Source organism: Anguilla rostrata, chromosome 19 (assembly GCF_018555375.3).
Source record: "Anguilla rostrata isolate EN2019 chromosome 19, ASM1855537v3, whole genome shotgun sequence".
Classification (NCBI taxonomy): Eukaryota; Metazoa; Chordata; class Actinopteri; order Anguilliformes; family Anguillidae; genus Anguilla; species Anguilla rostrata.
Genome location: NC_057951.1, coordinates 602,487 through 617,235, shown reverse-complemented (window position 1 = coordinate 617,235; position 14,749 = coordinate 602,487). Strand labels below are relative to the sequence as shown.

General features: G+C 41.8%; 2 protein-coding genes across 3 annotated transcripts in view; both read right to left on the bottom strand.

Moving 5' to 3' along the window:
- Positions 1 to 14,749, bottom strand: part of LOC135245706 (NACHT, LRR and PYD domains-containing protein 5-like) — a 281,523-nt gene that overhangs the window by 224,204 nt on the left and 42,570 nt on the right. The window contains exons 5-6 of the mRNA XM_064318950.1: positions 3,306 to 3,416; positions 3,053 to 3,163 (exon numbers count right to left, since the gene is read on the bottom strand). Of these exons, the coding sequence (XP_064175020.1) occupies positions 3,053 to 3,163; positions 3,306 to 3,416 (222 nt within the window). The remainder of the gene's footprint in view (positions 1 to 3,052; positions 3,164 to 3,305; positions 3,417 to 14,749) is intronic.
- LOC135245721 (NACHT, LRR and PYD domains-containing protein 12-like) overlaps positions 1 to 14,749 on the bottom strand; it is a 76,516-nt gene that overhangs the window by 22,000 nt on the left and 39,767 nt on the right. The window contains exon 1 of one of the 2 annotated variants that reach the window (XM_064319016.1): positions 3,735 to 3,848. The exons of the other annotated variant lie outside the window; for it this stretch is intronic. Within the exon in view, the coding sequence (XP_064175086.1) occupies positions 3,735 to 3,799 (65 nt within the window). The 5' untranslated portion in view covers positions 3,800 to 3,848. Of the gene's footprint in view, positions 1 to 3,734; positions 3,849 to 14,749 lie in introns of those variants that run through there. 2 annotated transcript variants of the gene reach the window in all.

Sequence of the window (14,749 nt, the reverse complement as noted above, 5' to 3'; positions counted from 1 at the left end):
CGGCACAGGAAAGAGGCACAGGAGGGCCAGCCAGGAAGCACACTGGAGGAGGGGCGGCTGAGGTGTTCCCGACAGGGCTTCGGGCGGATCCTCCAGGCCAAAAACAGGGAGCGGGAAATGACAACGGAGGGGAAGGAAGCAATCCTCAGCTGGGATGCTGGGGAGCTGGACCTGGCCAGGAAGGCAGGTCAGCTACGGGCGGTGCACAAGAAGTGGTCGCGCCGTGAGCTGGACTTGGCCGAGAAGGCGGGTCAGCTACGGGCGGCGCACGAGCGGTGGCCGCGCCGATTTGCTTCCTTTTTTGGTCCGTTTGTTGTTTTAGTTTGTTGTTTTGGCCTGGTTGGTTTGCCCAGAGCCCATGAGGGGGTAAGCCTGCAGCCGCTCGCCAGCAGAGCCGACTGGCGGCCACCACAGCCACGAGGGTTCCTGGTCCCCAGCGCCACAAGAAGGCCAGCCCACCAGCCCACCAGCCCACCTGTCCAGCCACCCCCCCACAGCCCCTGGAACAGCCCAAGCCGGTGACGCCCCCACCAGCCAGCAGAGCAGCCCAGGACTTCCTGTGCTCCGGGAGGGAGGAGGAAGAAGGGCTGCCTTGTCATCCGGGGGAGGGTCACAGCATGTACTGGACTGTTCCGGGGCCACCCACCCTGACTCTTTAGTGGAGTGTTTTTATTTTGTTTTTTTTGTCTTGCTTTGTTGGGAGTGTGGGGGTGTTGGGGGGGGGGGGTAGGCTTCGGCCAGGGATTCTCCCTGGCCTCAGTTTGGCGTTGGGGGTATGTGGTGTGGGGATGGCTGGTTTAAGCCGCCACACCTGCCCTGGGTCAAGCTAATTAGACCTGGCCAATTGGATAATTGGTTAAGAATTAGATAATTGGCCAGGCTAATTGGACCCAGGAACAGGAGTGGCTGCACCTGTGCGTAGTGAGGTAATCACTGCGCACAGGTTAAATCTGCCATCCCCACTCACACAGGGAGCTTCTCTGTCATGACAGTGTTTAAGATCTGCTCACTTGGCTGTAACATCTTGCCAAACCCTCGGAAATAAATCTGGACTGTTGGAACATCATCTCCCTGTGTCTCTGTGCTGGAGGGCCCCAAGGAAAGGCACTTCGGTGGCCTGTGGCAGGCGTGTTTGCCACACTAACGTTATCGATAACATTGCCTTATGAAAGCAAACCTCCTAGCTAGCTACCGTTAGCTAGCTAGCTAAATGAATATAACCAGAAATAATCTAAAGGCACTCTAAATAAAGTGAACCTAACGTTAGCCAAATATTTGAATTGTCTGAACAGCAGGACGCTGTGTCCTGTCAGATTTCTTTACGGGGCGTGGAAATGGGAGTGGTTACTGTATTCGTGACGTAGCAAAATGACAACTTTCTCAACAGGTTGAAAATAGGACGATGAATTTAAAACGCATATTTCTCCAAAATACAGAATGGACATATTTAATACTTTGCTCATTGTGTTTCTTCAATGCCTCTTGTGCAAATAGCACATAAAACCGAGAAAGTGTGAAAATCACCCTGGTACTCCTTTAAACTCATCCTCTTACTGCAGCTAGAACTCACAGCATATGGAGTTAGAGCTTCCAGTTAAACTCATCCTCTTACTGCAGCTCTAACTCACACCAAATTTAGACAGAGCTTCCAGTTGAACTCATCCTCTTACTGCAGCTCTAACTCACAGAACATAGAGACAGAGCTTCCAGTTAAACTCATCCTCATACTGCAGCTCTAACTCACAGCACATGGAGACAGAGCTTCCAGTTAAACTCATCCTCTTACTGCAGCTCTAACTCACTGCAAATTTAGACAGAGCTTCCAGTTAAACTAATCCTTTTGCTGCAGGTCTAACTCACAGCACAAGGAGACAGAGCTTCCAGTTAAACTCATCCTCTTACTGCAGCGCTAAGTCACAGCACATGGAGACAGAGCTTCCAGTTAAACTCATCCTCTTACTGGAGCTCTAACTCACAGCAAATTTAGACAGAGCTTCCAGTTAAACTCATCCACTTGCTGCAGATCTAATGCAATATGAACGCGTTTCATTACCTTTGATCACCTGTGAACTTTGCACCAAAGTTGATTGGAGGATCCATTGAAAGGTCACTCTTCATAGACAGACAGCTGGGTACCGGTGACCCAGCCCTATCTACCTGGACCCTGTGAACAATACATGGAGACAGAGCTTCCAGTTAAACTCATCCTCTTACTGCAGCTCTAATTCACAGCACATGGAGACAGAGCTTCCAGTTAAACTCACCCTCTTACTGCAGCTCTAACTCCCAACACATGGAGACAGAGCTTCCAGTTAAACTCATCCTTTTACTGCAGTTCTAACTCACAGCAAATTTAGACAGAGCTTCCAGTTAAACTCATCCTTTTACTGCAGCTCTAACTCACAGCACATGGAGACAGAGCTTCCAGTTAAACTCATCCTCTTACTGCAGCTCTAACTCCCAACACATGGAGGCAGAGCTTCCAGTTAAACTCATCCTCTTACTGGAGCTCTAACATAGAGCACATGAAGACAGAACTTCCAGTTAAACTCATCTTCTTAGTGCAGCTCTAACTCACAGCACAAGGAGACACAGTTTCCAGTTAAACTCACACTCTTACTGCAGCTCTAACTCACACCACATGGAGACAGAGCTTCCAGTTAAACTCATCCTCTTGCTGCAGGTCTAACTCACAGCACAAGGAGACAGAGCTTCCAGTTAAACTCATCCTCTTACTGCAGCTCTAACATTGAGACAGAGCTTCCAGTTAAACTCATCCTCATACTGCAGCTCTAACTCACAGCACATGGAGACAGAGCTTCCAGTTAAACTCATCCTCTTACTGCAGGTCTAACTCACTGCAAATTTAGACAGAGCTTCCAGTTAAACTCATCCTCTTACTGCAGCGCTAACTCACAGCACATGGAGACAGAGCTTCCAGTTAAACTCATCCTCTTACTGCAGCTCTAACTCACAGAACATAGAGACAGAGCTTCCAGTTAAACTCATCCTTTTGCTGCAGATCTAATGCAATATGAACGTGTTTCATTACCTTTGATCACCTGTGAACTCTCCTCTGAAGTCGATTGGAAAATCCATTGAACGGTCACTCTTCATAGACAGACAGCTGGGTACAGGTGACTCTGCCTTCTTTACCCGGACCCTGAGAACAAATATGGAGACAGAGCTTCCAGTTAAACTCATCCTCTTACTGTAGCTCCAACTCACAGCACATAGAGACAGAGCTTCCAGTAAAACTCATCCTCTTGCTGCAGGTCTAATTCAATATGAACGTGTTTCATTACCTTTGATCACCTGTGAACTCTCCTCTGAAGTCGATTGGAAAATCCATTGAACGGTCACTCTTCATAGACAAACAGCTGGGTACAGGTGACTCTGCCTTCTTTACCCGGACCCTGAAAACAAATATGGAGACAGAGCTTCCAGTTAAAATCATCCTCTTTCTGCAACTCTAACTCACAGCACATGGAGACAGAGCTTCCAGTTAAAGTCATCCTCTAACTGCAGCTCTAACTCACAGCACATGGAGACAGAGATTCCAGTTAAACTCATCCTCTTACTGCAGCTCTCTAACTCACAGCACATGGAGACAGAGCTTCCAGTTAAACTCATCCTCTTGGTGCAGCTCTAACTCACAGCACATGGAGACAGAGCTTTCAGTTAAAATCACCCTCTTATTGCAGGTATAATTCAATACGAACGTGTTTCATTACCTTTGATCACCTCTTAACTCTCCTCTGAGGTCGACTGGAAAATCCATTGAACGGTCACTCTTCATAGACAGACAGCTGAGTACAGGTGGCCCAGCCCGATCTACCTGGATCCAGTGAACAAAACATGGAGACAGAGCTTCCAGTTAAACTCATCCTCTTACTGCAGCTCAAACTCACAGCTCATGGAGACAGAGCTTCCAGTTAAATTCATCCTCTTACTGCAGCTCTAACTCACAGCACATGGAGACAGAGCTTCCAGTTAAAGTCATCCTCTTACTGCAGCTCTAACTCACAGCACATGGAGACAGAGCTTCCAGTTAAACTCATCCTCTTACTGCAGCTCTAACTCACAGCAAATGGAGACAGAGCTTCCAGTTAAACTCATCCTCTTACTGCAGCTCTAACTCACAGCACATGGAGACAGAGCTTCCAGTTAAACTCATCCTCTTACTGCAGCTCTAACTCACAGCACATTAACTCACTGATTCATGCATTTTTACCTCTTTCTCACAGGGCCGTGGGTTCCATCCTCAGTCTCGGTCTTCTCTGAGGAACTCATTTTAGAAACAGCGCCCCCTGTCTCAGGACACCTGAACACACCAGATCAGATTCACAAGTGGGTTCTGACCCAAATTGGCAGACCTGTAAATACACACAAAAAGAACATGATAACACACAGACATAATAATACACAGACACACACATACATCAAATCTCATAGAACAGACAAATCTGGAAATTAACTGAGCTATAAACTTGTACAGCAATACAATTCCCTCCAAAATATTCTGCACCCATGATAACAATTACTAAGACCGTTGAATATAAAGATTACCAGTGCTGAGGTATATTTTCATTGTCCAACATATGGAATATATTTAATGATATAATGGAAATGACCAAAATGACACATTTCTTTACAAAAAGTGTGCGTCACAATTATTGGCACCCCCGTATTTGGTACTGTGTGCACCCTCCCCTCACAGGGATAATGGCACTGAGTCTTTTTACATAACGTGTTATAAGACCAAAGAACACATTGGGAGGGATCTTAGACTCTTCCTCCACACACAATCTTTCCAGATCCTGATGTCTTTGTTGATCCGTGCTTATGGGCTGTGCTGTTCAATTGATTTACAGGTTTTCAGGGAGTTCAGCAGTTTTTAGACTGTTGTAGCCATTGCACAATGATGCTTCTGCATCATTAACCTTTTTTTATTTGTGGATTTCAACGTGAATTTGGGGTCCTTGTCTTGCTGATAGATCCACTAGTTTCAGTCTGCTGGCAGAGGTAGTCAGGTTTAGAGCTAAATTGTCCTGGTACTTGGGTAGAGTTCACAATGCTGCTTTCCTTAACAAGGGCCCCAGGACCAGTGTGAGCAAAGTAGCCCCATAACATTAAAGATCCACCACCGTATTTTTCTTTTCAGTATATGCATCCTTAAATCCATCCTACATCATATTCCTGGACATGGTTGTGAGAGGGGCTGGAGCCTCTCCCATTAGCTTAACCTGCATGTCTTTGGACTGTGGGAGGAAACCCATGCAGACATGGGATGAGAATATGCAAACTCCACACACACCACCATGCTGCCCTCCAGCAGTTTAAATTTCTTCAATATTGTCCTCACAGTAGTAACTAGCATCTTCAGTTTATTTTTTGATCCATTGGCCGGATTTTCAAAGGTCAGCAACCATTTTAATTTTGTTCATCTGTTCTTTCTCTGCGGCAAAGATTAAAAATGGGTTTCACAACCAGGTTCTCAGTTTAATCCTCCAATGAAACAGGAAGTCATGGTAGGCCACAAGAGTTTCTCTTAATATTGGTGTAGATTTAGTTTGATTTTATACAAGAATCTTTAGGGTGCCAATTATTTTTATATATTTTTGGGAAATAACAACCCTACCTGAATCCAACAGTCACACTAGAGGGCACCAGTTCCTCCAATCTTAGTTTGTTTTCTGTGCCTGTTTAGTGCTAATTAAGGTGTTGTATCACAAACATTTAATAGCCTGACCAGATTCACATTACAGGTATCTGTAACTGATTTATGATTAGTCAAAGAGCTAATTTAAGATATCTACAGGGTTCATACACTTTTTCACCAATGATTTTCAATGACTTTTCCATGACTTCTCCACAACCTTTAACTGAATATCCATGACCAAAACAAATGACTGTATCTCAGCAGGACAATTTAAAATGATTTATTGTAACACTAAGTAAAATTAGGTCTGCATCTGAAACATATGGTGCCTCTCTAAAACAAATAAACACCAGACAGACACACTTAGATACATTCTCTCATATTTTAATTCGAATAGTTTAACATTTTTGTCAGTTTTTCCAGTCGAACGTCTTTCTCTGTACATTCGCTAGTTAGTACACTCAGTATGTGCCTTGTGAGCTGACGGTAACCCTTCTAACCAATCGTGAGCTTGACATTCTTACCTTTAATGCTGATTTTAAATTGGTTAATATTAGCTGGCGGTTGATTTAATTAGCGGTATTAATGTGACGAGAAGCTCTTTGTCGTTTGAATGCATAACACGCAATTCCTTGAAGAGTCGACAATTTAACTGTTACTTGTAAACCGTACTGTTATATTGTTGTTTTTTATCAATAAAAAATCTATTGCATATATTGTTGGTGCTCCTTACATTTTGGTGAGTGCTCCTAACTTTTTGAAGTTGGGAGCACCAGTGCTACGAAGTAAAAAAAGTTAATTTCGAGCCCTGATAAATTATTGAAGCTGCACTTCCCTGGCATACTGTCGGCACAGTAGGGCCTACGTTTACTAACTGCTACATTAGCAGAAGCGTGCCTGTTGGGCGTGCCAGTAAACAGACTGAGCCAGACTGAATTAACTTCTCACCACCAAAATACCGCGAAGGTTACGTGACAATTTACGTTTTATTACTATACATACTATTTTTATGATTGGATGAATTAGTAATTATATTTGATGCAACTTTAGCTGTGTTTCCATTACTTTTCCAAAACTTTTCAAAAATATTATTTTCCATAACTTTTCCAGGGCTAGGAAATTGCATTTTAAATTTCAATGACTTTACCAGGTTTTTCATGACCGTACGAACCCTGTCTCTAACTGCATTTTCACTCATCAAAAAACTTCGAATTAGGCTACATTTTGCTAGTAAGACTGAAGTTACTTTCGCCATTCAGTTGTATGGGACCTCCAATTAAGATATCTACAATTCAGTTTTGACTATCCACAACTTGAATTCCAGATACTGTATCGCCATTTCAATTATGACTAGTCATAACTCAAATTAGAGATATCTCCACATTAATTCTGACTTAGTCATAATTTCAGTTAAAGATCTTTCATTCCTCGCAATTTAAGATATGTCAGGTAACGGGGGACCAGGACCCAAACGCAGAGTGGGGAAAAACACCAGGAACTCCAAAAAGGCAAATCCAATCAAAGATTTTACTCTCATACAGGTAACAGAAAACAGGTAACAAAAACAAGGCCAGGCAATGCAGGCTGAAACAAACAGGCAGATACTCTCAGGCAGAAACACAAGGAACCAGCAGCCAAATCAGGAAAACAGAGAACTTAAATAGCCACAAAGATAACAAGACACAGGTAAACTCAAAGCACAATCAAACCAGAGCAGGGAGGGATACCGAGACACAAAGAAAAACAATGACAGAATAATTGAAAATTAAAGCCGCAAGCGGCGTTGGGAGGGTCCAAGCATTGGTACCAAAATTGCACTATGGAGCAATTTTAAAATGACTTTGTCCTCATGATCAGATACCTTCACCCAACATATCTACTGAATATCATGATGAGTGTATAAAAAATTGATGACTTATGGCCAATTTTGTGCTAAGAGACGCTGTCGGATGACAGTTGCGTCGACATGGATGTGCCCTGGCCGCATCCTGTAAAGGCCATTACTATGTCGTAACACTTAGATGGCCCAGCATGTATGTACAGCTGCGACGCTTCCATGACGCAACTAAAAAAAGTGTCACACTAGTGTTGTCACGGTACCAAAATTTTGACTTTGATACCGATACCAGGTTTAGTATCACGATACTCGATACTGAAGCAATACTGATTCAGTAATCGGTACCTAACGATACTAGCTAGATCAGAAACGTAATGTCCACAAGGGTTGACCTGATTTTCGATTTCACGGTTTATTAAAAACCTGGTTTATTAACAACCTTTAAGTTGAAGCCTGTTCAACACATCAATAAGCATAGGCCTATAGTGTTACAACACTAAACCATAGAAAACTATATTAAATATATTTCAATAATTAAACAATTGTAAAGTAAATTATCTTTAAACAGATCTTTCACTTTTAAATAAATCTAAAACCAGCATATTTTAATAACATTACAGCATCATCCTATAATAAAATATTTACAAATTAGAACACCTATTTCTACTGAAGTCAATTGAGTCGAAGCATGCGCTGTATCAACGAAGGGAATGCACAAGCGCACGTCACCTCACTTGGCAACCTTAGTTGCTACTGCCATCTAGCGAAGAGTCTGACAAATTACACTTTTCATCCTCTCAATCAGTAGTGCCGGTGACACATTTCCCTGGCCTTTACATTTGAGACAAAACTACCGAACGTCAGAAAATTCTAATAGTGAACCGTTTCATTTTTTTTTTATAGTACTGAAAAAGTGCTGAAGTTTCGGTATACCGTGCAACAGAATGTCAGACACATATTCCAATCCATTGCTCAGCTTAGCAGAGAATGCACATTTCAGAGTGCCTCAGAGACAGATAGAATAATAGCACATAAACACACATTTCAAATAATAAATACGACATTGAGAAAAAACGAAACAAGACGAAATATCAACTCGCGACCTGTGTGCTGCGCGCAGAGCAGCCTACCATTTTATTTATTTAGACATTGGCAGATGAGAAAATTTTTACTGCACTGCAAAAGGTTACTCTGACCTATAAAATGCTATTCCAAAAGCAAAATCAGGCATGTTATACATTGTTAGAAAGCTTATACTCTCACCTACTGAATAAATGAATTTTCAATCAAGCCAAATTGCACTAAAAAGGGCGACAACGCCGTAAGCAACAGGTGTGGTGTTACGCACAGCTATTATTGAAGGTAGATGACCCAGGCGTCACATATGCGCGTATATTTCACAAACGTATTGTCCAAGAGAATATAGGACCACTCAGTCGCAAAAGGGACATCTCTACGCGTAAAACCGATGGTAAGATTGTATATTTATTAAATGCTTAGTCCCAGATATTGACTGTATAATGACATGGTATAATTTAAAAAAATGTTGTCTTGTTTATTTCGTTATTCAGTGAGCAGCGTTTTCACTGCTGTATTCGCATATTTTAGGGCTAATGTCTGGTTTATCTTGTTGCTACGGAATATCACATTACATTACAGGCATTTGGCAGACGCTCTTATCCAGAGCGACGTACAACATAGTGCATAATCATAATCAGGAACAAGTGTGTCGAAAACCCTAGAGAGAAGTACCGTTCCAAGTGCAGGGAACAACCGCATAGTTCAACTTGGACCCTGTAGGTTAAACTGATTAACACTAACAAGAACAGCAACAACGCAGTCTATAGCCGCGTTTCCACCGCAGGAACTATACCCCGGAACTAGGAACCTTTTGAGGAACTCAGTGCGTTTCCACCGCAGGAACTAGGGTCTAAATTTAGTTCTGGGGGCTTTGTTTTACCCCCCAAAACGTTCCTGCTCGGGGGGTAGTACTTTCCGAAAGTACAGGAACCTTTTGGGTGGAGCTTGCAGCGCTGAACATTTCTGATTGGTCGAGTAGCCTACTCGCAGCGTTTGTGTTGTATTTATTTTCCGCCATTACCCGCCATGTTTGAAAATATGCAGCGGCAAACCAATTAATTTTCATAATAACTTCAAATCAAACTTGTATGTTATGCGGCGCAGTAGTCTAGTTTTGGTTATAGCCTGCCAACGTCTTGGAATTATAACGTGTGCTCTTCTGTTCTTTTCTTGCTTTAGTATTCGTTTTATAAAATGCTAAGCATTCGTGCTGGGACAGCATATTACGTAGGCTACCAAAATATTCAAACGGATTAATTCGGTTGCTGAATATTTTCTTCCGGATTTTCTTTGTTAGCCCGTTGTAATTGACTCAAAACGTTTGATACAGTTATGTGAGGTATGCGGTAGTATTGCATAATTAACATTGGTGATACAGTACAAGCAAACTGGAAATCACCTTCCGCACTTTTTATCCGGGTAAAATAACAGGTTAATTCTAGTAATCTCCCCTTTAGCTTTTTCAGACTGCCGTAATTTTACTCAATTTTACTGCCATTTTTCAATTCCACGAAAAGACCAGGAAGACTATGGACTAATTTATGGTGCATGGTTCGCATCTGGAGGGCACACTTCGCTGCTCGGCTAGCAGTAACTTCGAAGGAAAGCAAACAGTGGCTGTACCACTACTAATTTACATTTTCACGCAAGTCCGAGTTTTCGTTCTATTCTTGTCATTTTGCCATTAGCCTATATGGAATTGACGACGAGAAAGTAATCAAACAGCAAATTGTGTGCATGTTTTCTGCTGTTGTTGCCAGTTATACATATAAATGTGAATGCATTCTGTCGCTTCGGATTTCAAGACATGAAAGCGAATGTTCGCATAAAAACATAATGAATGTGTTTGAGAGGATATATGAAAATCAATAAATACAAAAGTAACCATATATAGTCATTGTTGGTAACTCGTTGTATATAAGTGGAATAAACCCCTCCGGGCTGTCCCGGTTATTAGAAAATAATGTAGGCTACTTCGGTGGTAGAATGGGGTTACAGAAGAAATCATATGACAGATGGACCGACGACAACGTCAGTGGGCTAATTTGCCTAATCTTCGCGGTACTTTAGACCCCGGTGGAAACGCAGACAACCATTGGCTGAAGGAACCTTTTAGTTCCTGGTAAAGTAGTTCCTGGGACTGAAAGTTCCGGGTAATTTTGATGGAAACGCGGCTTATGAAAAAATACAAGCAATAGTTAAGACGAGTGCATTAACTAAGTCACCTACGAAACAAGTACCTAGTTACAACCCTAAGCTTACAGTCAATTTAGAGATTAAATTGAGAATACGATTTCTCTCAGCATAATGACGGATTCAAAGACTAAACCAACTCACCCGATATTGTCTTCAAATGGATCCATGCCAAAGAAAAGTAATGATTTATCCTCTCAAAAAGCTTTTACTAACAAACTTTTAGTAGCAAAAAACGAAATATCAACTCGCCATCCCTGCTACCTGCACTCGGAGTACCGTATAATTTATTTAGACATTGGCAGACTACAGCATAAATTGCGTCTTTTGCAGAGGTGGGTAGAGTAGCCAAAAACTGTACTCAAGTAAAAGTATTGTTACTTTAAAATAATAATGACTCAAGTAGAAGTAATAGTAGTCATCCAAATAATTACTTGAGTAAGAGTAAGAAAGTATCTTGTGAAAAGACTACTCAAGTACTGAGTTACTTCATATAATCTGATTTAATGTTGAAATAAGCAGAGCAAGATGAACGTAAAAATCCAAATGTCCAAAATATAAAATTGTAAATGCTTGTCCAATAGAAATAAACAAAATATAAAATAGCCATGTGCAAATTCAAATATGGCCTAAATCATATCCCTAAATAAAACAATACACAGGAGGTTCGTCAGAAGAGGAGGATTTTTGCTTTCTGTTGTACTCTATTAAGTCTGTATACCTCATCAGTTTGTTGGGGTGAACCCTCCGCTGACAGAAAAAATATCAATGAGGCTACAGGGGATTTATCCATTAAAATAGACTCATCATCACAACAAAGAGGAGCCTGCTCAAATTCAAACAGAAACTTTATATGTGAAAAACATAATACTTTGTCACACCATTATTGTACCTTATGGTGCACTTATCCACAATATCCCAAAATCCCATGATGCCTTGCGCGGAATATGTGCAGAACTTCCGGTTTAGCGTAAACAAACTTTATGTATGCTATGCAATGTTCCAGCGCTCACGTCATGACTGTTGCATGCTTCACAAAAACTATTACACTACTAACTAACGCTTACATGGCAGTGTGAAATATTCACATTAATACCAGTAACCTATTTAAACACACTCAATTTCAAAAATAACGTATATAACTGAAGTATTTTGAACAATAATAGCCTACTTACATAGCAATGATGAAATCTTATCTGTGTTCAGTAGATGGAGACAGAGACAGTAAATCAACAATACAGTTCAATCCGCTTCTGTTTTGCTCCAGAAAACGATGTCAGCTAGGTCTATGAGCAAACATGCGGCTTAGCTATGCCCAGAAGTCCTCAATAATAATAGTATTTCCCAAGAAATTACGAATAATGGTTGACCACCTTTCACGAGTGAATGCATAAGTGAATGCGATGATAAGAAAAATTTCGGTTACGCTGACCTAGAAAACGCTATAATAAAACGCTGAATAAATGAATAGTCAATCAAGCCAGACTGTACTAAAAAGGGCGACAACGCCGTAAACAAGGCATGTGGTATTAGGCACAGCGATTTTGGAAGGTACACAAATGCGCGTATATTTCACAAACGGATTGTCCAAGACAATAAATGACCACTCAGTCAAATAGTTAGCTATGCACAGCCAAAACTAACCTACAACTTACCGCCACATATTTTCTCAAGTTCAAAGTTGAGTTCTTGTAGACTTAAATGTCCACATTTCTAGGCAGACAAAGAAGGCAGCGCATAATGTAACTACTGTTTTTGGTAGTCTGTTAGTAAAACATAGTTTGAACGTGAGGCCAGGGGTGTTCTGCCTCCTACGAATCACCCGCCGTTGTTTCAGCCATTGTTGTCGCCCACTCATCCTTCTGTGTGCTGTGACTGGCTATGTTTGATTGGTGAAACGGAGTCATTCGGGGCTGTGACAGAGCCAAAGCAAAGACCAGTCAGCCTCTTTGGCTGAAGTCTCTCTGAGAGAATGAAACAAACAGAACGTGCATTGAATAAAAAATGGGTAAAAAATAAAAGTAACAAGCGGAATGTAGCTGAATATAACGGAGTAAAAGTAACATTTTTTCTTCGCAAATATACTCGAGTAAAAGTGAAAAGTATGTTGCATTAAAACTACTCTTACAATTTATTCAAAAAGTTACTTAAGTAAATGTAACGGAGTAAATATAACGCGTTACTACCCACCTCTGGTCTTTTGTTTATATTCAATATTAGAAATTGCAGCGAGAAACTGCAGCTGTAGACACAAGATAGTTTGTTATGTTATGGTAGCAACGGAATGAAACGGACTATACATGTATTGCCATCATTGTCTTATTATACCAGCGTGTTTTCGCGCATGTGCACAGAAACTCAAAACCTACCAATAAAATGGTTTAGCTATTTCTCAGCATAATGACAGATTCAAAGACTAAACAAACTCACCCGATACTGTCTTCAAATGGACCCATGCCAAAGAAAAGTAATCATCCTCTCAAAAAGCTTTTACTAACAAACCTTTAATAGCCCAGCATGCACTCTGGCTGGCACTGTCTTCCATTGCTTCCCCGACGTTCAGACCCTCCCCTCACTGATAAAAACTAGACCCTACGGTGTCGGATTACTTGCGTCACCATGGATGTTGCTTGCCGTAAAGAAGTTTACTAGATATCGTAACACTTAGGATTTGGAGCTCCAGCTCTTCCACACCCCAACTAATAAAAAGTCCAAATGGCGGGCAAACAATATAGCGGACATAGGTGCTCCCAATGGCAAAGTTGTAGAGCACATTCAGATGCATCTGTCGATGAAGTTTTGCGTTGATCTGACTTACGGTGTGGGAGTTATGACCTTTTAAACATGACCCTTTGTTATAGCGCCACCATCTGGCCAACATAGGTGATTTGTAGTGCCTGAGTAGTGGGGGCCATAGGAACCCACCTACCAAATTTGGTTGGTCAACAACTTATGGTTGCTCAGCCTCAGACATTTTTGCGGAGAAAGCTTCCTTGCCCCAACGAAAAAGTTAAAATGGCGGGCAAACAATATGGCGGACATAGTGTCAGGGTTCTGTGTCTTCCCCCCTTGTCATTCCTGGTTGGGCCGCCAGATGGCGGCACCCCTGCTTTGTGTCCTGTTAATTGTTTTATTGTTTCCCATTATCCTATTTGTTACTGATTGTCTCGTGTTCCCTTCCCTCTCTGTGGCCTGATTGTTCATTGTGCCCTCCTGTGTCTCGTCTGCGTCGCTCCTATTTAAGTCTCCCTCTTCCCTCACTCAGGCGCTGGATTCTTTTGGTTTTGTTACCTGTTTGTTTGCTTCCTGCCTGCCTGCTTGTTTGTCGCCCGTTGCCTGTTGCTCTGTTCCCTATGTTTTTTGGAAATTTTGTATTTTTGTTTTCCCGTGTTTTTGAGGTTTTCTTTGTTTTTTTTCATTACCGCCCTGCGAGGCTTTCTGTTCCCTTTGTTTCCCCGTTCTTTGAATTAAAGTCTTTTGTTTTCCCCACTTTGAACTTTTGCGTTTTTGCCCTCTGCATTTGGGTCCATTCCCGCGTCCGGCCTGACACATAGGTGGTGCCAATGGCAAAGTTGTAGAGCACGTGCAGATGCATAGGTCGATGACGTTTTGTGTTGATCTAACTTATGGTGTGGGAGTTATGGTCTTTTATGCAAAACCCTTTGTTATAGCGCCACCATCTGGCCGACATAGGTGATTTTTAGTGCCTGAGTAGTGGGGGGCCATAGGAACCCACCTGCCACATTTGGTTGCTCTAGGACTTATGGTTGCTGAGCCTCAGACACTTTTAGCGGAGAAAAAATAAATAAATAAAAAAATTAATAAAAAAAATAATAATAGTAATTGAAGCCGCAAGCGGCGTTGGGAGGGGTCCAAGCATTGGCCCCATCGCGCCCCCTATGGAGCGATTTTAAAATGGCTTTCTCCTCATGATCATATGCCTTCACCCAACATATCTACTGAATATCATGATGATT